General features: G+C 43.4%; 5 protein-coding genes and 1 long non-coding RNA gene across 7 annotated transcripts; 2 read left to right on the top strand and 4 right to left on the bottom strand.

Annotated features, from left to right (window-relative positions):
• Window positions 1-829: 829 nt before the first annotated feature.
• LOC129591486 (small integral membrane protein 15-like) lies at window positions 830-3,684 on the bottom strand. Its single transcript, XM_055487154.1, has 3 exons — window positions 3,091-3,684; window positions 2,440-2,512; window positions 830-1,308 (listed from the first exon to the last, which is right to left on the bottom strand). Exons 1-3 carry the CDS (start codon window positions 3,183-3,185, stop codon window positions 1,147-1,149), a joined length of 330 nt encoding a protein of 109 aa, XP_055343129.1. The 5' UTR covers window positions 3,186-3,684; the 3' UTR covers window positions 830-1,146.
• LOC129591487 (uncharacterized) lies at window positions 3,405-7,407 on the top strand. The gene is made up of 4 exons (XR_008690848.1): window positions 3,405-3,714; window positions 4,277-4,961; window positions 5,615-6,336; window positions 6,655-7,407. It is a non-coding gene; the product is annotated as an uncharacterized LOC129591487 (long non-coding RNA).
• Window positions 4,099-9,773, bottom strand: LOC129591484 (proline-rich protein 36-like). The gene is made up of 11 exons (XM_055487153.1): window positions 9,537-9,773; window positions 9,360-9,460; window positions 8,887-8,977; window positions 8,769-8,811; window positions 8,523-8,590; window positions 7,873-8,437; window positions 6,668-7,203; window positions 6,284-6,341; window positions 6,134-6,177; window positions 5,629-6,024; window positions 4,099-4,992 (listed from the first exon to the last, which is right to left on the bottom strand). Exons 1-11 carry the CDS (start codon window positions 9,619-9,621, stop codon window positions 4,247-4,249), a joined length of 2,733 nt encoding a protein of 910 aa, XP_055343128.1. The 5' UTR covers window positions 9,622-9,773; the 3' UTR covers window positions 4,099-4,246.
• Window positions 9,774-17,122: 7,349 nt separating this feature from the next.
• On the top strand, window positions 17,123-21,252 carry LOC129591483 (uncharacterized). 2 transcript variants are annotated; one of them, XM_055487152.1, is made up of 3 exons: window positions 17,123-17,476; window positions 20,314-20,652; window positions 20,728-21,252. In XM_055487152.1, the coding sequence occupies exons 1-3, from the start codon at window positions 17,429-17,431 to the stop codon at window positions 21,043-21,045; spliced, it is 705 nt and encodes a 234-aa protein (XP_055343127.1). In that variant the 5' UTR covers window positions 17,123-17,428; the 3' UTR covers window positions 21,046-21,252. The 2 variants fall into 2 exon arrangements, with proteins under 2 accessions (XP_055343127.1, XP_055343126.1); XM_055487151.1 differs by having other exon boundaries at window positions 20,314-21,252.
• Window positions 17,610-19,692, bottom strand: LOC129591482 (uncharacterized). Its single transcript, XM_055487150.1, has 4 exons — window positions 19,349-19,692; window positions 18,708-19,213; window positions 18,389-18,601; window positions 17,610-18,308 (listed from the first exon to the last, which is right to left on the bottom strand). Exons 1-4 carry the CDS (start codon window positions 19,623-19,625, stop codon window positions 17,799-17,801), a joined length of 1,506 nt encoding a protein of 501 aa, XP_055343125.1. The 5' UTR covers window positions 19,626-19,692; the 3' UTR covers window positions 17,610-17,798.
• A 1,809-nt stretch (window positions 21,253-23,061) lies between the features above and the next one.
• Window positions 23,062-24,336, bottom strand: LOC129591501 (uncharacterized). The gene is made up of 3 exons (XM_055487172.1): window positions 24,179-24,336; window positions 23,881-24,118; window positions 23,062-23,498 (listed from the first exon to the last, which is right to left on the bottom strand). Exons 1-3 carry the CDS (start codon window positions 24,207-24,209, stop codon window positions 23,228-23,230), a joined length of 540 nt encoding a protein of 179 aa, XP_055343147.1. The 5' UTR covers window positions 24,210-24,336; the 3' UTR covers window positions 23,062-23,227.
• Between the last annotated feature and the right edge of the window lie 2,155 nt (window positions 24,337-26,491).

The raw sequence follows: 26,491 nt of genomic DNA, 5'->3' as shown, positions 1-26,491 counted from the left end.
CGTGTTACGGTTGTCGGTGTAAGACCATGTAATCGACAAAATCGGCCAGACGAAAGAACCGTCCACCAGACGGTTTTGCCTCTCAGTTTTCGCACTTTTTCGATAACGACATATCGACTGTACCGATTTTCCCTGCATATTTGGGGCAATCAGTTTCGTCAACAATCAGTATAATATGGATTTGGGAGGCGGACGGTTTAGCCAGTTTTCAAACTAGAGCGAACGGTGAACGATTTTTTTCGTGTGGATGGTTTTGCCGGTCACACCTGTACTCACCAACGGCTCAGGAATGAATAGTAGTAGGGACTGCAGGCAAATAAACACTTTTGTCGCTTACGCAGCAGCGCCATGAGAGCAGTCTTAAAAACAGGGCTAACAATCCCTTTGGTTTTTAGAGAGTGTCTCCAGTAAGTTTCTGGAGAGGCTCTGTAGGCTGTTCCAGGCGCTCCGCTGTTGTGCATTGTCAGTCAACAATGTTTCTATTTTAAACACCATTTCACATTATTTTTTTAATTTTCTATTGCGTAGTTCATTCCGCAATGGGTTTTCTCAATGATCCTTGCCAAATTCGTTGGTTACTTTTCTTTAGAAAACGCTTTCCTGTAGACCGATACGGGAAAATTCGTGTGGTGGATTTTTCGTTCGCGAAGCCATAGCACAAGCGCTTCCAACACAAAAAAAAAATAAAGTGCTGTCCTTTTCAACTGACAGCATTATAACACTGGAAACATTAAACACTTATGCGTAGCTTTTTATGACGGGTTTATCCCAAGTCTGCCGTGCGAATGAAATTTATTATGCAATTTTTTTTCGTTTTTCCGTGGCACTGTAAAATTACACGGCGAGCCAATGTCCGTGTTTTTAATAATAATTTTTTTGGTAATAATTCAGATGGCATACAAACCGGCAGCGAAACTGTACAAAGCAGCCAAATCGAAGAAAATTAAATTAACCCAAACACACCAAAAATTCAACCAATCAAAAAACAATCAAATGTCCGAACACCTGAGTGCAACAATCAAAACGGGAAAAAATGAAAATTCATTGGCGACTGTGGCGCAACAAAACGACTTGCACAACGGGGATGAAAATCACACAGGCGAAGTGCTGCACGAGGCGAAAGGGATGAACGGATGTGCCGCCGCATCACTTTTTCTTCTTCTTGTGCTTTTTGTCGTGAGCCGGGGCGGTATTGCCGTTGGCGGCGTCCGACTCCGACTTGCCGCTGGGCGTCCGGCTGGCCTTGGCCGCCAGGATGGCTTTGGTCCGCGACTCCTTCTGCTTCTTCTCTTTGGCTTCTTTCTGCATCTACACAAAGCCGCAAGATTTCTTTTACTTTGTTGGTCATTTATTTATTCATTTTTTATTTTATTTCATTTTATTTTGCTTTATTTTATTTTCCTTTATTTATTTTGTTTTATTTTATTTGTTTATTTATTTGTTTTACAAGTTATTTATTTTACACAACTTATTTACTTTACAAGATTGGACAGCCGGATCACGCACTATCAGGCCAGACAAATATGGACGCAATCAAAAATTAAAAACAATTATAAACTGGAGAATGGTTCGGTCAGGTGATGAACGTAATTGTAAAAGAAAATTCTATATATTTTAGCCAACTGGTAAATATGTGTCAGTGTATCGTACAAGATAAATTCTACCAACGGCACACAATATATTTTAAGTTAAACAAAAGGCTGCCATTATGAATTAAATTTTTAAAAATTAAATTTCAATGCGCTGTACGCGAACGGGTTTGATTCACTTACTGTATAATTTATAATTTTTCTTAACTTTATTTCTTTGCAGGTTTACAATTTTACCGAACGTTATTTGTGGAGCATCGGCAAAATTAAGCAGCACCAGAGTAAAAAAACGACCGAAACTAATAATTAATTATTAACCGCACGTGCCAAAACATCAACACAACACCAGAATTCTGCCAAATATTAATTCAACAAAATGTTACCGAATTTCTAAGCCTTCAATAATAACATCTGCCATAAACATGTAAAAAAAACGTCAGCCATTAAAAGAAGCTTCCGCGGAGTTAGCATATCTTAATGTCATCAATATGTAAATCATATTCAGAATGTAGATGAATTCGCTATCGATAAAAAAAAATCGATACATACATGTACTCGTAAATTACCACCTTCTCACCGGTAAATTGTTATCGATCAATTATTTATCGAATGCAAAATATGCACGTGAGAAATCTAAACTTCAACATACACAAAACGCTGTAAAAATCTTCCAATTTCCCCAACGCCAGGTTTTCACAGGTTATTTTCTTACTAGTACATAGTGTTGGAACACTTCATGAGCGGGAAATTTTCAAACGTGCTTTATTTTGATACAAATGAAAGCTAAAACGAATGAAAACAATCTCGGTGAAAGCAGCACGTGCAAATTGTATAAAAGACGCTGGCTTACCTCTTTGGACAATTTCCAGGAAAGGAAGGCACTAACCAGGAGGAATGGCGACAGGATGAGGATCACATAATATCTGCACGGCAAATAATACCAGTAAAAATAAAAGATTAGAACGGATCTTTTAATTAAATTATAAATAAAAGGCATTCTTCTAATTTCCCTGAAAACTGTAAGCAATAAATAAATAAAAATCGACGGCATTTCTCACGACGGCAAAAACCATTAAATAAATAAAAATACGAAACAAAAAATTGCTTTACAAAAACCTGTGCTTCAATTTCAACGGAAAAGCGCAAAGAAATAAAAATAAATCAGCATTATAAATAAGAAATTTTTCACGGCGGAAAAGTGAAAACATTAAAATAAATGAAACTTGGGTCAAGAAAAAAACGACAAGGTAAGTTCCCTGTACATCGCAGGCAGTAATAACATGACGAATAATATCAATAAAAATTAAAACACGACTGAAAAAATCAAAGAAAAATGTCGTCCTACAATTTCTTGTTAAATACGTACGCGAAAATACATAAAAAATTCCTCATGGAGAAAATGTCAGTTAAGTACAGTTAGAAAGAAGCAACCTAATCTCCAACACCGGGAGCCACCCCTGGCTCGCGGGGAGAGGTACCAGGGTACCCCCCTTGTACTCACATGAAGGTGGTGGGGTTCTTCTCGATCCAGCGCAGCCATTCGGCGATCTTCTCCTGCGGAATGTACTGGAAAATACTGTTCAAGTCCAACGCCATCCTGTCGGGACGAAAGCAGTCCGGAGGTCCGCGGGTGTCAGCACAACGACGGGATGCAACGGGTTCCTCGATGACTAGCGAAAGTAGCTGCTACTGCGCCCCTATCACACGTGCTGCCAACGGAATGCAGTACACAAAAGGGACTGACAGAGTGAGGATGGCTGCGCAGGGCTCCGGGGCGTTTGGATCGATTTCTCTCCGTTACACACAAGACGAACAGTGAATGCGGCTGATCGATGCAGCCAGTGGGATACAGTATGCTGGTGTGCCTGATTAAAGCGATCGCTGGGCGATCATGTCGTTGTCCCTTTTGACGCGTGGATCGCGGGGGCAGATTTAATCAGCTGATCCTTCAGTGCGTCCACATTTTCGGGGAAATTATATTTTCACTCACTGGAGAATTTTAAATACGATGGCGATGCGGTAGAAATGGAAAGGAAAGAGCAGACGAAAGGAAAGCGAAAATCAAAATTTGCTGTGTTTGATAAACCTGTTTGTGCATGAATTCCGGTGGCGTGGGGAGCCGAGCGTATGTACAGTATATTCATTAAATTCCGATCGGCAATAAATTAAATTTCATTCTTTAATTTTAATTAATTTCTGTTAATAAAAATAATTATTAGAGAAAGGAAATTTCATTCCTTCAAGTAAGTAATTTAGAGATTACTAGCAGCACAGCTTTATTGTCCAAATTTACTTTGTTGTAGATGTAAATTATATATTTTCTTATTTTTTATGATTTATCGTGTATGATTTATCGTTTTTTATGATTTTTTATGATTTTTATGATTTAAATAAAAACTCTAATTTGCGATTTCATGGTCTGCACTAGTCGCAATAGCGACCGCCTTCGTGTGCCTGTAATACCGCGAGTGTCAGCGCTTATTTCACACAAAATAATTCGGCTGGCTTTTTTCACTTTTATTTAAATTAATCTAACTCCAAGATCAACGACAACAATTGTACAAAATAACACAAATAATACGCCTTAAATTAATCCATTTGATTCCCGATAAAAAACCATTTAAAACACTTATTAAATGATTTAAATCCACAAGCCGTTATTTGCCTTTGAGCAGTTCGGCCAGCAGTTTCAGATTCACCGTCCGGCGGGCGTCGACAAACCGCAGCGGACGAAGCGGCGGTGCCGTGGACAGCATCTCACGGGCGCGTAAGAACGCCAACGCCATGGACAGCGCCGTGGCCTCCTTGTCCTGCATTTCCTTGATCACGTCCAGGGGTCCCACCGGCATCCCGGGGGATTTGACGGCGTTGAACAGCGCGGCGGTGGTGTCGGCTGGGATGACCTCCGAGGCGCTAGCGGTCAACGGACCGCCCGCGGGAGCCGACAGGGCACTTTCGGCGGGAGAGGACAGGGAACCACCGCCAGGAGAGGTCAGGGGACCGCCCACGGGAGCCGACAGGGAGCCTCCGGCTGGAGCGGACAGGTGACCGCTGACGGGAACCGGAAGGGAACCTCCCAGGGGAGCAGACAGGGAGCCGATGAAGGGAGCACCGAGAGCGGGCATGGGGCCGAATCCTGGAGAAGCGGTGGCGCTTAGGGAACCACCTACTGCGGCGGCCGGCGCGATGGTGGCGTCCGACGCCGGGGGTGCAGAGAAGTTGGCCATGTTCCAGCTGCGCAGACGGTTCTCCAAGGCGGCACTGGTGGCGGGAAGTTGGACGAGGAAGGGATCTGCGGGGCGGATGGGCGGGTCGCTAGGAACGGGGACAGTGACGGTCGAGGGCAACGGGGGCGTAGTGTCCGAAATGTCGGTGAGTTGTTTCGTAGTTGTGGGACCGACCGCTAATAAGTTATATTTATAAACCGGTGTTGTTTACAGTTAAGAAGTAATGAGTATTAAGTAATTATAAAGATTTATTACTGACAAATAGATAGCAGTTATTGTTAAAAAAAATTAGTTTTCACGGGCTAAATATGTACGGTGTTACGTAAGTTTCTAGCTTGATAATCAAATCGATAAACAGCAGCTTTACAAAAAATACATATATTTTTAAAAGTACGAAAATACAAAATAATATAGAACAACTGAATTAAAACGTAAATAAATTTTCATAATATAAAATGAACTTAAAAATAAATAAAATAAGTAACGAAAACAATTTGGCGAACGAAGGAGTCGCCACTTAACAAACTGATTCTCAATGGCGGGCTACTTTCTCACAGGAACACCTTGCAATTGATGACTTAAGTCGCCCATAGACTACGATTATCATATTCGTACTCGTACTTACTTCATTACTTGTGAGTCTAAATTATTGTAAAATTAATTTTTACTGAACGACTGAGCAACAAAGAATTATTTAATTAGTTGAACGATGAACTTACTAATTAACCTAGGTTATTATTTCGTGCAATATTTTAAATGCGATATCTTGAAAAATATTTTCTGGAATTTTGGTTGTAGCACGCAGTACGCACCAATAACACCGACAAGATCCATAGGCAGAGGATCAATAGGAGCTAAAGGGGCCAGCTCCTGGACGACCTCCGGCTTCTGCGGGTGCGCCACCGGCGTCGGCGCCTCCGCCTGCAGCGTCTGCATGGCGGTGGGGAACTTCCACAGACTGGCACGGGTCGGGTCGACGGCCATCGCGGTGGGCGGGGCCGGGGGCTCCGGATTGCCCAGCTGGTAGAGCACCCCGCTGGTCTCGGGCCCGGACGCCGGTGGTGGTCGCGCCGGTTCGATCGGATGGCCGGGATGCGGGGCCGCGGCCGTGGCCTGGGCGGCGGCGGTGGGGACCGGCGGGACCGGCTGGTCGGTGGTGTCGGATTTGGTGTGAACGTGCTGGTCGCGTGCTAATTCCGCACATGAGCCTACACACAGGGGAGATTTATTGTGCCGGGTGTAGGGTTGCCGAGTATGTGCCGGTAATAGTGAGCCGGTGACAATGAATACACTATACGCGGCATACGTGACACCTACTCTTGTCAATGCTCTCGCAGCTGACGGTCTTTTCGTTGAAGTATCTGTAAAAATATGTGCTGGCGGTTATAACATCGTACCGGTACTTTTACAGTACAATAATGCGGGTATTTTTAGGTTATTCATGCGTCAAGGAAGTCTTCTACGTACCGTCCTGAAGGGCAAGAAAATTCTGCACGGTCTCCAAATGGCGAGCAAAAATAGTAACCTATAGCGTCAACAGAAACTTATAGTCAAACCATTAATGTTTTAGCATCTGCTTAAAATTTATTCATTAATTTTTCTGCGAAATAATTTTGATATAAAGTTAATATATCATTATTTTTATACTTAGGCACCTACTTGCAAATAAAATTATTAAAGTTCGAGCCACATTTTTGGTGACCTTATTTTTTTAATAAACATAACATGGGGCTTTATTACATTTTTCTCGTTTTATCCATTTGTTTAAGGTCAGACACTGTTTGTAATTTTTATAATTTCTTTGTTAGCTACCTAAGTTTTAAACCATACTTCGATAGGATTAAATCGTACCTCTGCAAAACAACGATACATCCGCGAAAAATCCCTTTTCTCCCGGCTTACACGTAATGGACACCACATCTTTGCTCAACGCCGCAGCCGGCGCTGTCGTCACTTTACCGGCCAGATTAATTCCAGTATCGCCAGGTGCGTCAATCGATCGCAGGGGCGCCGCATCATTCAACACGGTGTACGACGGTTCGAACTGCTGCATTTGCGGCGCCGGTGCCGGTCGCATCATCTCCTGCCCATGATTGACCGATGGTTGAGCGTAGACTGCCGGCGACGGCTGCTGCGGCTGTTGCTGTTGGTCCAGTCCGAGTTGAGCGTTGAGGAGAGACAGGACGTTCATGGCGTTCAGATGCTGTTGAGACGGTTGCTGGGGTAAGGCTTGATGTGCCTGATGCTGTTGTGGTTGAAGTTGCTGGTGTTGTTGCGACTGGAGGCGCTGGATGTCCAGCAGGCTGTTGGGTGTGGCGAAGCGGCGCTGCGGGATCTGGGCTTGCGGCACAGGAAGAACGTTGTCCCCTTGTGGATCCATTTTATACCTAGAGAGAAAAATGTATCAATATAACCGTCTTAATGCCCGATTTAAATCGCAACCGCCAGAAAAAAACTGCACAACTAGAATTTATTACGCGCATCCTTTTGCTTTCTTGGTTATTTGGCTTCTTGACTGTATGTTCAATGCCTGACTGACCAGTGCTAAAAAATTATACAGACAAATCCTTAAGGTCGAAGAATGAAGAGTCTCAACAGATCGCAGTAGAGTGGCTGTTTTGATTGACTGGTCCATTGATTGTTTATTGAGTAGCCAAGCCCGTAAATGGGTACAATTATCATTTACCGTTCTACTGGCTTAGAACAGGCAGTAATTAATTTTCTTTTAAGTAGCTTATGTTTATGGAAATTATTGTTCATTAAATTTTACCCGTCTTATACGGTAGTCTCAGCCGAATGCATAAGAATAATTCATAATATGCGCAATTTTCTTATAAGTATTCCTGATGCCTGACTGATATTCGTATGACAGACCACCGACTACCGTAGTGCTCCTAATATTACGCAGACAACTCTTTGCGGTCGAAGGATGAGTCTCACCCAATCACACCAAGGCGGCTGATCTGTTGACTTGCAGCCAGCAGTACTTAATTTTTTATTAAGTTATGTTTATTTTTATGAAAACTAATATTCAACGAGGGTTTCGTATTTTTTACCATATTTGATTGATATCCGCGGCCTGAACCGGCGCCGTAGCCGTATTAACTTGCGCCCCATAATGCGGTATGAATCCGGCGCGTAGCGGCGCACTATAAGGCCCGGCCGTTAGCGGACGCATCTGCACCGCGCCGTTTGATCCCGTCGGCGTCTGCGGCCCGATAACCGCCGGTGGCGGCGGTTGCGGTGGTGGAGGCTGCGCATGCAGCAAGGGATTCGGATCCGCCGGACTGGCCCGGGATCCCGGGAACGGCCGATTCTGCTCGAAGAACGACGGGCTCGGCGCCGGACCCGGGTATTGGTTATTCCACTGCTGTGACGCCTGGGCATGGTGGGTGTTGAACTGCGCCTGTCCCGTCGGCGGTTGCGGCTGGGTTAGTGGTGCGTTGAAGCTCAACGGACTGGAAACGAAGGGGTTGTTGGGTGCAGGTGCCGGTGGGGATGAAGGCATCGGTGGACCCAGTGCCGGATTGGGATGGGACGGTGGGGAAGCGGGGCTGGGGGCGGAGTTGGCGGCAGCTGCGGCGGCGGCGGCTAACCAAAAATCGGGAATATCCGGACAATCTGTAGATTTTAAAAAGATTCAGTCGCGCACGTTTATAAGAAATCCAAGAAACCGAAGCATTTTAAGGAACTGGCGCATTGTTACCGACGGTTCCCGGATCCATGCACATCTGCCGTTCTTCGCTGAATTGCAACGGCGGGATGCATGTTCGCCTATTGGGAAAAACAAATCCAGTAAATTTTACTGAAAATTGTTGTAGTTGTTTTTTCGTTATAGAACACGCTGGTGTAAAAATAAGTGTGTCGATTGTATATTAATTGTCACACAATGTCCTTGTAAAATCCGTTAGTCAATGTCATGAAGTTTCTTATTTGCGGAAAAACGGTTTACCTGACATGAGTTCCATTGGCCATACAGTGGTAATAGTGACTGCCTAGATACGAACGGATCATTAGCTCTTGACAGCCGATATGGAAACCTGTCAAGATGCCAAAGCATGCGACCTTACAGGAGAACGGATCTTCGAAGAATCCCACGCGACCGAAACATGGCGCCTTGAACATTGTCCGTAGCGCATCGGTATTAAGCTGCCGTCGCACCTACGGAAAAACCATTCACCGCGATATCTTACAACTAAGTAGTGTTTAAACCAAATGCTTTATAACTGAACATAAGAAATGGTATAAACCGATCCAAAACCGTTTCTATATTTCCGAACTTGTAAAACTAAGAAAAATTAACGAGGAACCGTTTTGTGTGGGCCTGTAATCTTAATTTTCATTATGGACTTATAGTAATAAAACTATGGAGTGGTGATAAAGATTTTTAAACAGCGGTTCACTCCATACGTGTAAACAGTATAATTGCAAAGTAAACAACGAATCTTCAAAGCAAACATCACCGGCGACCGCTTCGTAGTATTATTCGGTGTAAGCGCCACTTGATCTTAAAGTGTTGTAACAACTACAAGATGTTTCTCACCCTTGAGTGCGGCCAGTCCTGGTACTGCGATTCCAGTAGCGACTGCACATGGCGTAATCCACAGACATTCTTCACGCATAATACTTCCAATACAACAATAACTGCAATTATCACAAAATCAGGCTGTTACTAATTACTAAATAAGTAAGTATCCAGTAAAATACTGCTGATTAATACCAATGATAAATAATACTCCAATACTGCCCAGCCCGCTGCTTTTGCGTCCCGGTGGCGCCATTGCAAGGCACACAGAGATTATCATCCAGGGAAACCGGTGCTACGGACAACCATAACAGGATCCCGTGCGCGTTTATGTCAAGCGCATCACATCAACACAAAGTGGCATGCACGACAGGAATGGCTGTATGCTGCATGATGGACTTGACTTAGATGCGAAAATAAATAGCACACTGCTGGCCGCTTCCTTATAATGCAATCAACCACGTTGGGTAATGCCGACTGCCCATTGTCAGCCGTCCATTCAACAAGGTGCCGGTGTGATTGTACTGATTGTACGAGTGTGACTGTGTGAGGTTAGGCTATGAACCTAGGCCTACGTGGACATCAACACCCGGCCATCATTCTACACAGCTTAGTACACAGTACATCCAACGCGAAACAATGAAACAATGAGCTGTATACGGTCGCTCTGACCAATGAGAAAATTTCTATTAACGTATTCGGTTACAAATTACATTTTCAACCTGTACTTAATCACTTTAATGCATACGAGTATACCGCAACAGCAAGCATCAAAATTTTGATAACCATAATATTATTACACAGTAATTAAACGCCCGAAATCGCTTTTAGACACGACTTCATAGGCTCGTCTCATAAAAAATACGACGGAGCAAATAGCCGTTACTGAACACTGCAGTCTTTACAAATTAGTTTTGTCTCTTATCGATTTTAATTACCAATATTGTAGCAGATATTAATAATTTTGAGTCTTTCGAATATTTTTATACGACTTTTTGTTTCTGATTGGCGCATCGATATTCACCTGTCATGTTACGAATAAACATTGCTACATGTAAATAACCCGTCGGCGTAATCAATCTGATTGCTACAACGATTAACGCCGCTTTATAGGTCAACACAGTCGGCCTATACTATGACGAGCGGCGCTGAATGTGCTGGGTCAGTTGATCCGCGGCTGCGCGTGAGCGTCCGTCGGTATGACGGTATCTACCGGCACACACCGGCGGCGGTGTGCCGACGGGCAACCGTTAGCCTTGACCGCAGCGCCGACGCATACCTGTCAACCGGACGTTTAACTGTCCGAACTGCCCATCTCCCAGTGATGCCGCGGGTAAGCCGACACCGGCGACGGATATACGATAGTCGGTACCCGTCGGCTAATGCCGAAAAACACCGGCAGTAACGAGGATAATATGGTGTGAAGTCGCCTGCACAATAATTAAACACATTAACCGGCGCTATGTGCAGTATGTATGTACAGCAATGCCAACGGTCGACTGTGTTAAATTATTTCCATAACTGCCAGTGCCGGTTACAAGTAGTTAATGATTTCCTAAATCTGATACACTAAAATTACGAACAATCGTAATAGAATTATTCTGTACAACACTGCCATTCTACTCTGTACTCAGCTAACAGGAACCGTCGCTGCTGTAGAAGTACTGCACGAGCGTCAATTCAAAATGAATTTGTTAAACAACGACAACGTTATCAAAATCCTTCACGATGAACTGCCGCGATAGCAGCGGTATATGAATCAGATTCGTAGGAAGCACGTTTATATATGCGCAACTGGCAGTTCTTAATAAAAAGCCCACGAGCCGTGGACGGCGTCCACGGCTTATTATCTGAGCGTCCACTGGACGCCCAGATATTGTACAACTCAATGATATTATATAATCGCGTTCTACTTTGCAAAAAGTTATCATGGCAAAAAACGTTACGGGATAAAGTTCACCATTGTGTTTCTGTGCGCTGTTCCTTTTAAACAGCTTTTCCATTGTGCAAGAACGCCCTGCAAATGCTATCACGCTGTTTTTCTTTGTCCGTTGGCCGAGTAACGAAAGTTCCCTTGTTAAAACGTTACCGCCATTGCCACCACTGCATAACTCATGTCCATGCATTCTAGTGACCCAACGCGGTTGATCAGAATGTCAGTTTGGTTTTTACCGACCAGCACACTGCGCGATTGCTTTTCTAAGATTCAAGAGGATTGTTAATTTTAATCCTATAGCCTGCGGTGTGACGCAAACATGATGACTGTGACCATTTTACATAAGGCCGTGTTGCTTCTTCTGGTAAGCCAACTGACACTGTAATGTGCTAAAGATAACTGAGATGCTCAAGTGCATTGATTAAGAATAAATGACCAGCTGGTCATTTAATCACAGCATTTGAATGTAAATGTTTTGCATTCTATTCTACATCATCACAGTATTTCGCTTCACTAAGTAATTATTGATTAACCCAACGCGATAAAGTGCGGCTGCATTATTTTAACGATAAAATTAATGAGGTACGAAACTGAACCATTTGTTCCGTAAAGTCCTTATGTAAAGACTTTACTGTAGCCGCTTGATGAAATGGCACCACTTTTAGATCCGGCTGCTGCCAGCCCCCCTGCCGGACAGCGCACACGTAACAGCAGCGTGTGCGCTGTTTTCGGTGCATCAGACTCTGTGGTGCCATTTCATCTAACGGCTACAGTATATTTTGCAACGGTTCACAAAATCATTACAAGCTACGCTCTGCCTGTACTGTCATGGTATAGTTTCAGGCCGTATACAAGCTCTGCAGCCTAGGATATGCGATTTGTCGAAATTGCAAGGATAATTACTCCTTGCAGAGTCATACTTCATTATTTACTCTACCATTCACGCGTTTGGAAAATAACATTTTCTTGACTGTAAACAGACGTATGTACTAAACTGCATTGATTTTTATGTATTCATCCAGAAACTGTTGCCCAGTAGAGTAAACTGCATTGATTTTTATGTATTCATACAGAAACTGTTGCCCATTCGTGGCGCTTCTGAAAATCACCAATAATCACAGAATTATTTTTTAGAGCACGGTGATGGCGGAAGCGTACCGTAGCGACCCGTATGCGTACTACATCGAACCGAGTCTGCAGCTGGGCGGAGCTCGTCCAGTTCCCGCTTACAACCCGAGCCAGCAGCTCGTTCGCAATCCGCCAAAGATTCCCCAACATGTGCCTAACATTCTGCCGTACGATGACAGCCCCGGCGCCGGTTACGGTCCAGTTCGCTGGAAAGGGCAGCATGAAGGCGTCTCCGGATCCAGCACCATCCGTCCCACACCCACACCGTCAAGCGTCTGCCGCGTCAGCACGCTTATCTCCACCCGCACCATCCGTACGTGTTCGATGAAAAGCAGCACCGCCATTCCCATTCCCTGCATTACTGCAACGGTCACTGCGACTACCACATACACTGCCGCTTATTGCGCTCTTAATATGGTGACCGTGTACGAGGCGGTATCTACCGAAGGTAATGCCGCTATATCCACATTTACGCCGTCCCCGCTGCCCCTATGTCAAGCATTGCCTCCTGTTACCGTCACAGCCAGTACATCAGCAAGTTCTCCGTCTTACAGTATAGCTGTTACGGCAGTTAGCACGAAGATAGTAGGCTGCACCGTAACCGTAAAGTCCACCATCTACGGGACGGGTGTAACTACCAACATTCAGGAGAGTCCCATTTATTCAAGCGGGGTTAACGAAAAAGTAGTTATTCAGGTGCAGAGTTTTGGTTGTTCGTAATGATCCCGGCGTATCATGTTTGCAGAATGATGGTCAGCCCACTGCTGAGGGCAATACAGACCTGCTAATATTCCTACTAGTTTGTGTTATCCATTGTACTGCTTAGTTCTAAGGAGAAACATGTGATAAACAGCTTGCAACAAGGGTTCGCTCACGATTACCTTTTTGATATGCGTTATGTATTGCTTAATAATAGCGTAGTAAATGCTTTGAAGAAAATTTGCATGGTGCACTGCTGTACGAGAATAAACTAGTCTGGTGCATCACCGTATGACCACATAAAGAAGAACTAAAAGGGTTGTTTTTAGTCGAAAAAGTTTTGCCTAATAAGAATGTTACATATGGATGGCATGAACAAAACTTTCGTTCTAATCAATAAATTCTACCAGAAGTACAGATATTGATTCTAATCCGCTTTTATTCTATCTGTCATTCGCACTAGTAACACTAACCTTTGCAACAACCACAACTACGAGCGCGCCTTTGTTTACCGGCGACCTTTGATTTTCCGAAATTTCTGATATAAAGTTAACTGATGATGCACAAAGCCGGCCAGAGCCTAAAATCTTCAAAATCTATGTGAGCACACTTCATTTCGCAAAGAGGGGGTATTGATTATTTGCTTTGATTTTCGTACTGGCTGACATTGTCATGACTCAGGAGATTGCACGCGTTGGCAAATTTACAGAATATTTTATGGGAGTGCCTATCCAGTAAAATTGGCATTTAATACAAAAAACATGAGTTCTGAGATAACTGAAGTTGTTAGTTTTTTTGTGCAGCAGTTTTGTAAATACGACGGCGAATGTTTTGTCTTTTTTCGCTTATTTCTTGAGTCCGAATTGAGGCCTCGCGCGAAGCGCGAAGCCGACGTTGCTTTTTGACCAGAAAGCACAAGAAAATCAATTAAATTAAGTTATTTATTCAAAACTATTTCGGGTTTGTCAAATTTGTTAAACACTCGTATATAAAACTAGCGAAGCGTTTTGTATTGTGATTCGTTTTGCCCCGAGCTCTTAGCATGGCAGGGGCTGCATTGATGACCTTACGGCTGACATTCAGCAACGGTGTCAGTATCGCCGGTATTATTTTTATTTCATAAACGCGCATACATTACAGATTGAAAAGAAACAGTAATCACAACAACAAAATTTCATTTAAAGCTGCCGCTCCATCCACTGTTCCGAGTACTGAAGCGGCGTTGCCCCGCTGAATTTCTAGTGACAACCGTTGACGGAGAAATTCATGGGAGCGAGGTTCACCCGTGTGTAGTTGAAGTCGTTTGCCGATTTCTTTTGCTAAGAGTATGGCTAGCTTCCCCCATGGCCCAAGAGTTTCGAAACCTAGTGGAGAGAAGACATATCTACCCTACAAATACGAGTACAGTCGTAATTTTTTATCTTCGGCCTCCGCAGCAGCAGCTCCTGCGGTACTGACGTAGATTGCAGGTAAGACATCGCAACGGTATCCACGCACGTCGCGTCCCACGCCAAGCACATACCACGCTTCCAGGCAAAGGTTGTGCACCCATCCGGACGGCGATCGGACGTGTGGGATGTACCCCGGGGTTCCAGCTTAGCCGGGATGCCGGCTGACACTAACGATCTACACACAATACTGTTCAAACCGCCGTGGCGTGCGTGTCTTCCAGCGGAAAAGGAGCAGGATAAGCCGTGGTGTCCATACTCATCTACGGACTTGTGACACTTCGCACATGAATGCGGCTCGCAAATCTTTACGCCCAGTCTCAGACCCACTGAAATCTTTACTGTGTCATCGTCAAGGAGGTTACCGATGTGTGCAGAGGGCAAGGCATTTAACCAAAGGCCTGCTTCCGGTGTTGATTGAGCCAATAAGCGAGCACGGTTGACCTTATCGTCGCGAAAAATGTCCAGCATAACTGATAAAGACACATTACACAGCGGAAGGTCCCATGTCCGTTGTGCTTTGCGAAAAGTTGGTTCGGGAAGATCTGAGAGACGTGTCAGTATTGGACCGGGGGAACTGGTATTTGATAAAGATGAAGTAAACTAAGATAACCACGAGCTGAATCGCTAAGATATTCTAATGGTCGACCAAAATCACAAGTTCTACGAGTAGTTGCTGTAAAAATATCGACCTGTAGAGAGATATATGCGCCAAATACCCACCAAGTTTAAACGTTTTCAATTACTGGGAGATTTGCCAGTAGACACTGGGAAAGTTTTTAAGTAACCACACTTCTGCCGCTACATAACTCAAATGCACAATAGCGCATTGCAGCATTTGTTGAACTTAGTAATAATGCTGTTTCACAGGGTAAATCCAAAAGCGGAAATGAGAAAAAGGTATATCAGCAATTTCGAAAAAAGTATTCATAAATGTGACTATTGTTTCCATTACGCAGATGGCATTCCCTATTTAACTCTATCGGTAAATGGACAACTGTTGCTGGTACAGCCACTAAAATACCGCATGTCTACCCGAAATGGTCGTTCTCTCAAATAACCACCAGATCATCCCGTGAAAGTTGAAGCACACAATGCTTGTACATCAAATGACACAAATTCACACAATCATAATTTTTCACCTGATTCTGCCAACTGGAGGTCAAATAAGAGAACGTAGCTGTTTCTTTGAGTTCGCTGATTAAAGATTGATTTTCAGTATTATACGACCCTATGCACTCTACTAACTGCGCACGAAAGACATTTATACAAATTTTATAAACAGCGCGCGTGATTCTACTACGTGCAACAAGAGCACTATTGACTTGTGGGCATGTAAGTTATGCAACATCAGAAGTGTGGTTAGTAAGTATAAAACATGCCGTCTGCCACATCTCCCAGTGAAAGTTAACGTGACACGCATTGGCTTATAGCTTTTACTTGTTTGTTCGTGAAAGTTTCTGCTCTCTTAAAACAATTAAAAACAGTTAGAAGCCGGTTAATTACACAGAAGGGGGGAGTATTGACAATTTTTAAGCACTAATTGAGATCTAGGTGAGCACATGCACCTTTATGTGAGCACATTTTGTGCTATGTGAGCACAAGTTTTTAGGCCCTGCAAAGCCCGTTTCATTTAGTTTGTCTCGAATTGTTGTCAACATCACCAGCAGCAGAATTTGTTCAATATATTATTATTTATTTTTCACTTTCATCAAATATCGCTGACAGTAACTGCGTTATATTGAAAGGTTTATATTTCAATGCCCAAACTTAACACTGCTAGCTGTTAAGAACCGTCGGACGGTAGTCTGTGGGATATTTCCGGAGAAATAATCATATTTCTTTTCACCAAGTCCTCCATAATAACAGCTACCAAGCGGCGATTCTGAAGTCATTTTAAGGTTTTCTGACAATCTGATCGTTTCTGAAAACTAGTAATGGATGGCCAGCCGCATTTTTTTCTCGTTTTTTCTAGTGACTGAAAGTGTGACATTCGGCACAAGTCGGTAGACTTACAAAATGGGTAAAACCACTTGGTTATCGTGTAAGTAAAACAACCTTTACACAATCAACTGAAACGAAACTTTTGAACGTAACAACCAGTTGAGCCGTTAAAACCGGTCTACATATAGGCGAAATGATTGTGTGAATTATACATATCAGCGCTGCACACACGGTTGTAAAGTCACTGTTCTGAATTTTTATGAAAATCTATTATGTAATGTAGAACTGAAAAACGTAAAAAGTAAATGGTGTGGTGTTCAGTGGAGAATGGTCGGTTTGTACGAGTACAATAATTATTATTACGTACAGAACATGAACTGGTACTGGTTCTGAGGCTGCGATTGATGTCTACCGGTTAACTTGACTAGCGCCGCTTGAATTTGCTTACGAGTACAACGGTCGCCTTAACCATTCTATCCTTGATCGAACTCTCGAGATAATATCAGCGTTTTCACTGTTTTGGGACAATGTTATTTGACTTACTGTACAGTAACCAAGTGTACGCAAAATTGCGGCTTCCTAGCCATCAGCAGGCGCTGTTTGTTGAATCACTCACTTGAATGCAACAACCACAAAATGGAGCACACGAAATAAAGTCCATCATTGTTCTTCGGTGCATCGCTCTTATTATGCGGCAGTTCATCCACTCAGCTAGCGCTGTTGTGCTGTACAGGGATGCGATCGAAACGCTCGACATTCGTGATCTACCGTACAAGCCAGCAAGAAAATTGCTGGGGAGCTCTTTAATCCGAACTCAAAAAACGGCTGTAATTTCGTGTTCAAACTACACGAGTGCTGTGCCCGGTATGCTGTAACGTGCCATTTTTTGGGTTTTCACTCTGCGGTTCTTACGCTGTGCATTCTGTCGCATCATGATATTTTTCGTGGATTCCGCGATTATGCTTCTCCTTGTGCTGGTGGTACGTTAGATGTACACTTTTACGATCGTGCTGTAGATATTAAACATACTTCGCTTACTGCCTTATATGGGCTCCCCTTACATTACTCTCCCTTATCTGGGCTCCCGGCTAGTGAGCAATACCCGTCAAATTATTTATCGGATTTATAGCAGAACCCTTTTCTACTTCTTTCAACCGGATTTACAAGTGAGCACACCAAAGAATTCCGAAATTTCACATCCGAATTATATTTATATAATTATATTATCTATATATATCTTTCATTAATTTCAACCGGATTTGCCAATGAACAAACTAAAAAATGCCGAAATTTCATATCACATCATTTTTTCATGGGGTTCTTAGTGCATTTAAGTGGGCGGCGTTTCTTCTCGTTTATTTCCTCCAAAGCGTCCAGGAAGGCTGATTCCGTGGCGATAGCTCCCTTCACAGTACACAATCTCGAGTCTTTTTCATATCGTCGCTTGACCGCTCTGCCGTCACAGAGTTTGTCTTTAAACTCCGTTGCAGCGCGTTTCGGCGACACCGTTGGAATGACACCGTCCAGTACTTGTTTAGATTTTTCGATAATCTGGTCGATTTGCCAGTCCGAAAACAGATGAATCTTGCGGTAACCGGCGCGGATCGACTCAAACTCTTTAGCGTATATTTCACTAGGCTTTATGGTGGGAAATGGCTCTACCGGAGAAACAAATCCAAGGAAATCTTTGCACACTACTGCGGGATCGTACGGGAAAATGCCAGCTTCACGAAATCCGGACTTAATATTAGTTGACATATTAAATTTCTCCCAATTTTCCATCAGTTCGCTGGCAAAATTCTGCTTTGTAATCTGCAACAATTAAACACAAAAATCATGTAGATATAAACGAAAAGATAATTTTATAGGTTAATGTACAATTCAAAATTTACCTCGTTCGCACTGGTGCTTAAGTTCCTCACGCGCAGCACATTTTTCCAGCAACGTTTTACCGGTCCAAATACTTTCAGATCGAGCGGCTGGGTCTTGCTGGTTTGGCCAGCTGGAAATGTTACAACCCGAATATTTTTCTCCGATTTGACGCATTTCAACAGAAATTCTTCGTTGTAAACGTGCGAACTATGACCGTCCAGCATTAGCAGGTTCTAAAAGAAATCAAAAATAAATAAACCGAATAATCACGATAGCATTTATTTAGTGAAAGTAATTGTAACGGAATTCAGTATTTTTAATAGATTTGTTTTTGTTTACCTTCGGAGCAGTCATTGCCGGTAGGACCTCCTTTTCAAAATACTCCAGGAAAACGTCGGTGTCCATTACCCCTGAGCGATTCACACCCAACCAGCATCGGTCTTTCGTTCCTTGATAACGCGATAACGTGTGCATTTTACCATCAAACAAAATGAGAGGGCGTAGGATAGTTCCCGCAGCACTGCCACCAGCCAGTACAGTGATCACCTCTTTATCGTTACCATCGTAATAAGACGTTACGTTTTTGGAGCCTTTCCGGGCATACACGAAATCAACGGTTTCTGCTGTAGAAAATCCACTTTCATCCAGATTCCAGATACCAGCCGGGTCGTCTAGCCATCCTTCTATATGTAGCTCGCTCAGCAATGTAACCCAGCCTTCACAGTTATCGGCTGTCCATTCTCTCGCCTTTTTCCTATTGACGCCATGTGCAATACGACGCGATAACTCGGGAAACCTCTCCAAAAACCCTTTCAACCATTTGTCACTGAATTTTGCTACCATACCTAAAACGAACGAAATTGTGAAATTGTGAAATTGCGAAATTTAGATTGTGAAATTTAAAACGAACAATGTTTTACGGATAACGTATTTTCAAGCAGTGATTAATTAATAATTGCACTTTACGATAAACTGTTTACCTTTTTCCGTAGCCATGCTGGTGACGAGTTTCTTCAGGCATGGTTTATTCAAAGGAACGCCAATGTCTGCACAGTGCAGCAGGAAGGTTGCAAGGTATTCTTTTTCTGCATCCGTAAACTTTTTCTTCCAGCTTCCGCGCTTCTGCTTTCCAATTCCTCGCAGTCTGTTGTACAGGGTTGCGCGGGGAACATTGTAGTGCTTGGCAGCAGAATTTAACGACGATATACCATCTTGCACGCACTTCACAGCAGACAAAATCGCTTCTTCACGGTCCATTTGACAAAGTCACAAATATATTTAGAAAGATTTTGAATCTGTCGTTGATGCAACCTGAGCACGTTCATACAAACTCAATGCTACAAAAGTACTGGCGAAATAAGTATTTTTAATAAATCTAAATTTTCATTCAGTCATAACACTGATAACAGCTGCAAAACTGTGAGTAATAACGTAACCGCCGATGTAGAGGGTTGCTCATATTGCTCGGGAGCCCATATAAGGGAGAGTAATATAAGGGGAGCCCATATAAGGCAGTAAGCGAAGTACTGATAGTCAAAGTCTAAGTCAAACAGAAAACACCTTCTTCAACACTACTGATATTTCCCGAAAGATTTAGATTCGAGAATTCTTCCGTATTAGTAAAAACCTTTGTGCGATGGTTAATCATAATTTAATACTGTAATGTAAGTATTCTTATAAGTATAATAAGTATAAGTATGTAAGTATAATGTAAGTATTCTTACGTAACGTTTAACATAATCATACTGTGGTTTTTACATAACGTGATACTGAACAATATTCTTACCTCGTTTTGCAAAATAATTATACATAAAGAGATACTAAAATAAAAGTATTCCGCGATTTTTAATTGTTAAAAGGAGAAGCCGAAATTAATTCTAAATTCTTCATACTCGGAACATTATTTACATAAAGACGGCATACTTCAGCTTGCATTTGCTTTCAGGGCGCGGCAGTGCTGGAGGCTTACCGCGGTGACTCAGACGCGTACTACATCCAGCCCAGCATGCAGTTCGCTAGTCCTCGCTCCGCTCCCGTCTACAGTCACCATCAGCAGCTCGTGCGAAATCCTCCAAAAGTTCCGCAGAACGTACCGCACATTCCTCCGTATGATGACAGTCCCGGAGCAGGAGACGGCCCAGTCCCCTGGAAAGGTCAGCACCAGCCATTCTCCGCACCCACCACGATATCTCCCAGCCCCACCATCGCATCGTCTGTCTGCCGTGCCAGCACGCTGGTCCTCACCGAAACTATCCAAAAATGGAAGACCAGCCAGTGTCCGGCGGTAAGCAGTGCTCCGTGCGTGTCGGCAACACTCACGCTGACCACCACCAAAACTGTCTCCTTTTGCGTCATACAGAAGCTTACGGTGTATGAGGCGTTCCCAGGCGAAGAAGGCTCAACTGCAGTGCTTTTTACGGAGTCTGTATATTACTCCTGCGAGGCAGCATCGAGCTTCCCAATCGTGACCAGCACTACAGCGGACTCTCCCTGCTACACGCTAGTCGTCGTTGCCACGAGTACCAGAGCAGTCTCTTGCCTATTTACCAACGATCTCACGATCTACGGGACTCACGTGACAACGGACAGTGAAGGAGATCCGAGTTATGCGCAGGGAGCCAGCATGCAACCTGTCTACAATGACCTTCGCTTCTTTTGTGTAGTGCTAATGGACTAAACCTGAGAGGGCAGACAGAGTGTGCAGAGAGTAACAGCATGGCCATGGCAGGGCATATACTATAGTACTGTACACGTACTGGCATGGTACTGTACATGTAGTTCACTGATTAAAAATCTGTGGAATAATACTTTTAAAAGTGTACATTCTGTCTGTGGAATAATATTTTTAAAATTGTACATTCTGTTTTGCCGGCAGAGAAATAGATAAGGAACTGAAATGTTGCATATGGTTTTGTAGCGGTAATTCATATCCTTGATAGCGTCTGTTTCGACTGTTGCATTAGTTGCATCAATATGACAGCGTCGAGTCTGCGGTTTCTTAAAATATAATAATATTGGCTGGAGCTGCAGTTCTTTAACGATTCACTCAGAGGCAGACAGTGCTACCATTTTCATAAAAAAAAAACAAATTGCATAATGATAGCACCATGCACAGTATGACTCGAGCACACACGCACCTGGCGCACCAGCGTAAGCATTCATAATCCGTCGGCAAATCGGACAAAAACTATTGTACTCAAAACTAAAATTAATCAAAAACCTCTGGTTCACACGATGCCAAAAAATTTCAAGCAGCAAATTATATAGAAACATATAATATTATTATTTGCGTCCGGCAGAAATCAAGTGAGATTAAGCTGTAAGTCGTTTTAATACGTGGTGATTGCGCAGTTTAATGCAAACCAGCACGTGCCTCACAATAAAACGCCATTTTACTGATCTTCGAGAAATCATCAGTAATTATCCGCGGCATTCACACTGGATGACTGGATAACCTCTTATTGTTTAAGGGAATACTGGGAACGAGCGCCTTACATGGAGACATGGACGCCCATTACGTTCGTCCAAGTCACCAACTGGATAACGGACGGCCCGATACGATCTACCGTTATCCGGGACAGCAACCCAAGAACCTGCTGAAAGTTCCGCAGTATGTTCCGCTCATTCCACCTTATGACGATAGCCCCGGTGCCGGATTGGGTCCGCTCCAGTGGAAAGGGCAACACGAACGGGTCTCCGTGGCGAACACCAGCACCATCTGCCCCAGTCGCACCATAACGCCGTCGGTGTGCAGTACCAGTACTTCCGTCTCCACCAAGTTTATCAGCCCGTGCTGGGAAACGTCCAGCACAGGCCCGTCCGCGGGTGATGGCAGCGACAAGATCTGTCCGTGCATCACGGCTTCGCTGACATTGACCGTGCCGTTTGTCAACCAGATCTGCATATCGGGACCCGTAACACTCTGTGAAGCGAACGCGCAGTCTACTTACAAAACATAACCTGGAGAATACTCATTAATTGTGCTAGTCGTGACCTGCCCGCGGAAGCGCCGGCTGTCCTCACTTCCGATAGCACTCCACGTTACACCGTGGTCGGCGGTGTCTACGGCTTTTCTCGAACAACACTGCACTGCGTCGGCGCAGTTAACAATATACGGAACGGATTTGTCCACCAATCCCGCCTACCCAGGTACGCTTTCCTCTCACGCAGGAATTTCAGCATTGCCCTCGTTTTCAACTATGGTCAGATTGATTGCAGTTTAAAGTGAGAAATGTGTCCAGATATCCTTTTTTGTCCATGTAGCAGCTCACTCAGTTCAGCGACTGCGTCTGTTGTTGTATTGTTCATGCGATTGTCTACGGCATTTGAATTTAAAATAATCAGACCTTTCCGGTCTTTCTGTTAATTTTGTTATTCTAGGACAATATAATACGTTCCTTGATTTCCACTTCTCTGCACGTTTTTCTCTAACGGCATTCTACGCCGCAAAATCGAAGTTATACTTGCGTATATCGATCGGTGTATCATCAATAACTTTCGTTTTTTGCAGCGATAAAGGTACAAGAACTATTGCAGCAATAAATTCGAGGTTATCTGCAGCAATAAATTTGAGTTACGTGATAAAGGTACAAGAATTACATATGAATTGTATGAATCTGCCGCAAGGGTGCCCACTGTTTGGTTAATCCCGGAAAATTTAAAATTCGTCAACAAAATCGGTAGTTGTCGCATGCCGTCAACAGCCGCATTATTATTCCACAGAGGATCATGATATTATTAATATTTTTATAAGAGTTTGATACAAGCAAAAACGTCAATGATAATGCAATAATATAAAAATGCCGAACATGATACATAATGAAATCGATGTTCCGAGATGGTTAAGCTGGTTAAGGTTTTCAATATCGAACGCTAAACTCAACGGACATTTGTGCACCATTGGCCAGATGCTTGGTCACCGTGGTCGGGATATAGTTGCCGGGTTCTTCCGGGATGTCGAAGTCGAAGAAGAAGTTGCCGATGAGATCGTCGCTGCTGACATCTTCATCGACCACGGCAATCAAGACGGTGGCGGTGCTGCCGCTCTGGGCGGGCTCAGTGAGACGGATGCTGGCGGGGAAGTTGACCTCGGCCACATCGTCACCGCCGTTATGTGTCTGGGATCGGGTTCTAGGAGTAAAAACCAGCTTTGACATGAAAGTTTTGACATTTCAAATGTCAAACTGAAATCATTCCGAAATCAGTAAGGCCTTTGCATGTTGAAATAATATGAAAAGGGAAAGCTTGTTTTCGAGAATTATGACTAAAGAGTACAACGGAGACAATAAAAAGTTGTTGAAAATAAAACGAGTACAAGTTTATCCTGATACCGACGTTTAAAACAAAATTAATCTGTAAATTAATGAGGAGTATTATTACTAGTACTACTGGATTGCTTAGGCTGAAGCGCAAGAAGCGTGCAAAAGATTCTCGACAGCTTTAAGTTAATATCCAAAAATTGTTTAGGTACTTGTTATATAACTTATAAGTAACCGAACGTCAGATCACTTACTGTGTCACGCCCGCGGTGTTGATCCAGCTGTAGGTGATGGTGAAACGCGGCTCGCATTTAGCGGCGATAATGGTAATCCAGGGATCGCAGTCACCGTCGTAGTAATAATGCATTACGCGGATATCCAACGTCGGATTGGAACGGACTGCCACCGCAGACCGCGCTCGGCTATTTTGCAGCTGAAGACGTCCATTCCGTCCCACACAGGTCACGAAAGGAACAACCAGGAGGCACACCACTAATAAAAAACAGCGTTATTAGAATCTACTGCTTTCTAAGATTTTTGATCGGCTCTTACCCAGTAAAGCATTAATCAACGAAACCGCCATTTTGCTTGCCTGAAACGCAATTATGATAGCGAAAGCAACAAGAATTCCAGCCACGTGAAAACGCAGAATGGTTGAAAATACCGCATTTTTGAATGTTTTTCATGCCAGTTTTTACCGACTTTTGTGTTGCAGCGATAACGCAAACAATTCGCTTTGCACATAACAATGGTTGTTGCGTGACTGAATGGTACCATACTTCGATTGCGATAGCGGCATGAACAATGCATGTTTTGTTGTCGCACGTGCTATCTAATCTTTTCACTATTTTTCTTTTACAGAAGCAGCCACCGAAAGAGCTTTCTTGTGCTCGCCTCAGCGAACATTTCAATAAGTTTTGCAGTTATTAAGTATGTTGCAGTGCTTATCTGTGGTCCAGACTAATCAATGGTTGTACGATCCGGAGTCTTCGCAATCTGCCGGCCACATAATGGGCAAATCCCGCATACAGTACTTATATTGCACCGAAAATAAATGTCAAAATCATACCTTGTATAAACGCCTATCTAATGATTAAAGTCCAGTTTAATCACCTAAACCGGAGCATAGTGTGGCTGTTTCTCCCTGTATTAAAACCTAAATTGATTATAATTCATAAAATGCTGTCTTGTACGAAACAGAGCTGTGTACGTACGGTGCAAATTTGAGATTGATTTACGATTCCGGCTGTAGACAAGCAGGCTTGAGTGTCGTATTGCTGTACTCTGTAGCTTCGTATTATTTGTACAGTCGTAATTACACTCGTATATTTAAAAGCTCTCTGCTGGTAGCATATCTATTCTACATTCCATTTAGTACTTATAAGACTGTATCCAAGTGTGGCAAAATTAGGCAGCGGGCCTGGCAGCCTGATAAATGATAAAGCGTTCGTTTCAATTAATTTTGCTAACCGGCTTTCACCACAGCGAGGGTCTATCGTTCTAAGTTACAGATATCGCAGATAGAATGGTCATCTAGATTATTAACCTAATTAAATCAGTCACAATATAGCCTGCTGTGTCTGTAACTTGTGACTTATGAATAATCAGGACCGTAGCAATGTGATTGATTTTCTGTGGTGTTTGTAGCCTTCAAGTCGAGCTACGATTGTAAATAGGCGCAATGGCATCAGCTATCGATAACGTTGGTTGTAAATGCCCAGCAGTCAAAAGAATGCTCCTGTAAACAGCATTGCTTAATTGAGGTCAAACAGGGACATATCGATAAAAACGGTTGTAACTACAGTCGTAAACAGATACTGTATATAAATCGTTTGCGCTGACTATGGATTCTTTACCATCACACTGCCACTTGCTATCTCCTGCTGCAAATAGTAATGGAAGAAACATCTTCGTCAACACATCCCCGAATTTCGATCGGGATTCTGGACACCAACATTCTGATGAATATCGGTCAAGCTATCCTAAAGGTTAACAACGGAACGGTCGATTATTGTGCTAAGTTCGAGTCTGTGTTATCTGCTGTCTGCAAGATGAACAGCTGTATTCTGGTACTACCGAGCAATGTCGATTATGAACTGCGTGAGATCAATGAGCGATATGCAGGTCATCCCGCACGACGCGCATCAACCGATTTGGTTTTGTCAACGTTGCGAAATAAGCTACCGAGTGTGCCTTTATTGCCGTGCGATATGACAGATTTCACCGATGACTCTGTGGATCGTTCACTTGTTGAACTTACGCAGTCTTTAGTGGAATGTTTTCCTCTTGTTGATGTGTTCTTGATTACGAACGACAAGATTCTACAGTTGGTCGCACTAGTCAATGGTATCGCTTGTGCTGGCCTTTCTTCTGGTGATGATTTATTTTACGTACATGCTGTGAAGCTTCGTATTGACCTTTGGGATGTTGGTGTTCAGTTGAATAAGCTCTTTGGTGCCGTCATCCAGCAGGAGTGGCGAGATAGATCAAAACGGCAGTCGAACGAACATACGGTGGAAATGCTGACCGCGGCGTTAGGCATTGTTGACGAGCAGAAACGCGGAGGTCGCCGATCCATCAAGAAGAAGTGCGGTATCTTATATAACGATACGGTGGAGGACTACACTGTTGCGTTGCCCAATAGTGTGGATGGTGTTGAATGGCAGCTCTTAGGGGATTCGGTTAGCTAGTATGGTTTGGTTTTAGGGACGTTTATTTGGAAGTGTCACGCAGGCTATCGTCGAATTGTCATCGTAATGAAATGCCCTTGGATCTTCGATCTGTAGCGAAGAGGCAATATATCAGCGGGAAATCAGCAGTTTCCTCTGGAACCGAAAACTGTCGCGCTAGAAAATGGAAACTGAT

Source organism: Paramacrobiotus metropolitanus, unplaced genomic scaffold, assembly GCF_019649055.1.
Source record: "Paramacrobiotus metropolitanus isolate TYO unplaced genomic scaffold, Prichtersi_v1.0 Parri_scaffold0000046, whole genome shotgun sequence".
NCBI lineage: Eukaryota > Metazoa > Tardigrada > Eutardigrada > Parachela > Macrobiotidae > Paramacrobiotus > Paramacrobiotus metropolitanus.
Note: the sequence above shows the minus strand (reverse complement) of the source record. Positions and strands in the feature narration are given on the sequence as shown.

Bases quoted from the DNA above. Each gene is read 5' to 3' on its own strand.
- LOC129591486 (XM_055487154.1), bottom strand. From the start codon at position 3,185: ATGGCGTTGGACTTGAACAGTATTTTCCAGTACATTCCGCAGGAGAAG. The intron at 2,513-3,090 runs GTGAGTACAAGG...TTTGCCGTGCAG, and splicing joins AAGAACCCCACCACCTTCAT to ATATTATGTGATCCTCATCC. The intron at 1,309-2,439 runs GTAAGCCAGCGT...GGCTTTGTGTAG, and splicing joins CCTGGAAATTGTCCAAAGAG to ATGCAGAAAGAAGCCAAAGA.
- LOC129591484 (XM_055487153.1), bottom strand. From the start codon at position 9,621: ATGATAATCTCTGTGTGCCTTGCAATGGCGCCACCGGGACGCAAAAGC. The intron at 6,342-6,667 runs GTACGATTTAAT...TTGACGCTATAG, and splicing joins TGTATCGTTGTTTTGCAGAG to GTTACTATTTTTGCTCGCCA. The intron at 6,178-6,283 runs GTACGTAGAAGA...ATATTTTTACAG, and splicing joins TTTTCTTGCCCTTCAGGACG to ATACTTCAACGAAAAGACCG.
- LOC129591483 (XM_055487151.1), top strand. From the start codon at position 17,429: ATGATATTTTTCGTGGATTCCGCGATTATGCTTCTCCTTGTGCTGGTG. The intron at 17,477-20,313 runs GTACGTTAGATG...ATTTGCTTTCAG, and splicing joins TGCTTCTCCTTGTGCTGGTG to GGCGCGGCAGTGCTGGAGGC.
- LOC129591482 (XM_055487150.1), bottom strand. From the start codon at position 19,625: ATGGACCGTGAAGAAGCGATTTTGTCTGCTGTGAAGTGCGTGCAAGAT. The intron at 19,214-19,348 runs GTAAACAGTTTA...CGTTCGTTTTAG, and splicing joins CAGCATGGCTACGGAAAAAG to GTATGGTAGCAAAATTCAGT. The intron at 18,309-18,388 runs GTAAATTTTGAA...TAATTGTTGCAG, and splicing joins TAAGCACCAGTGCGAACGAG to ATTACAAAGCAGAATTTTGC.
- LOC129591501 (XM_055487172.1), bottom strand. From the start codon at position 24,209: ATGGCGGTTTCGTTGATTAATGCTTTACTGG. The intron at 24,119-24,178 runs GTAAGAGCCGAT...GTTTTTTATTAG, and splicing joins GTTGATTAATGCTTTACTGG to TGGTGTGCCTCCTGGTTGTT. The intron at 23,499-23,880 runs GTAAGTGATCTG...TTTTACTCCTAG, and splicing joins AACACCGCGGGCGTGACACA to AACCCGATCCCAGACACATA.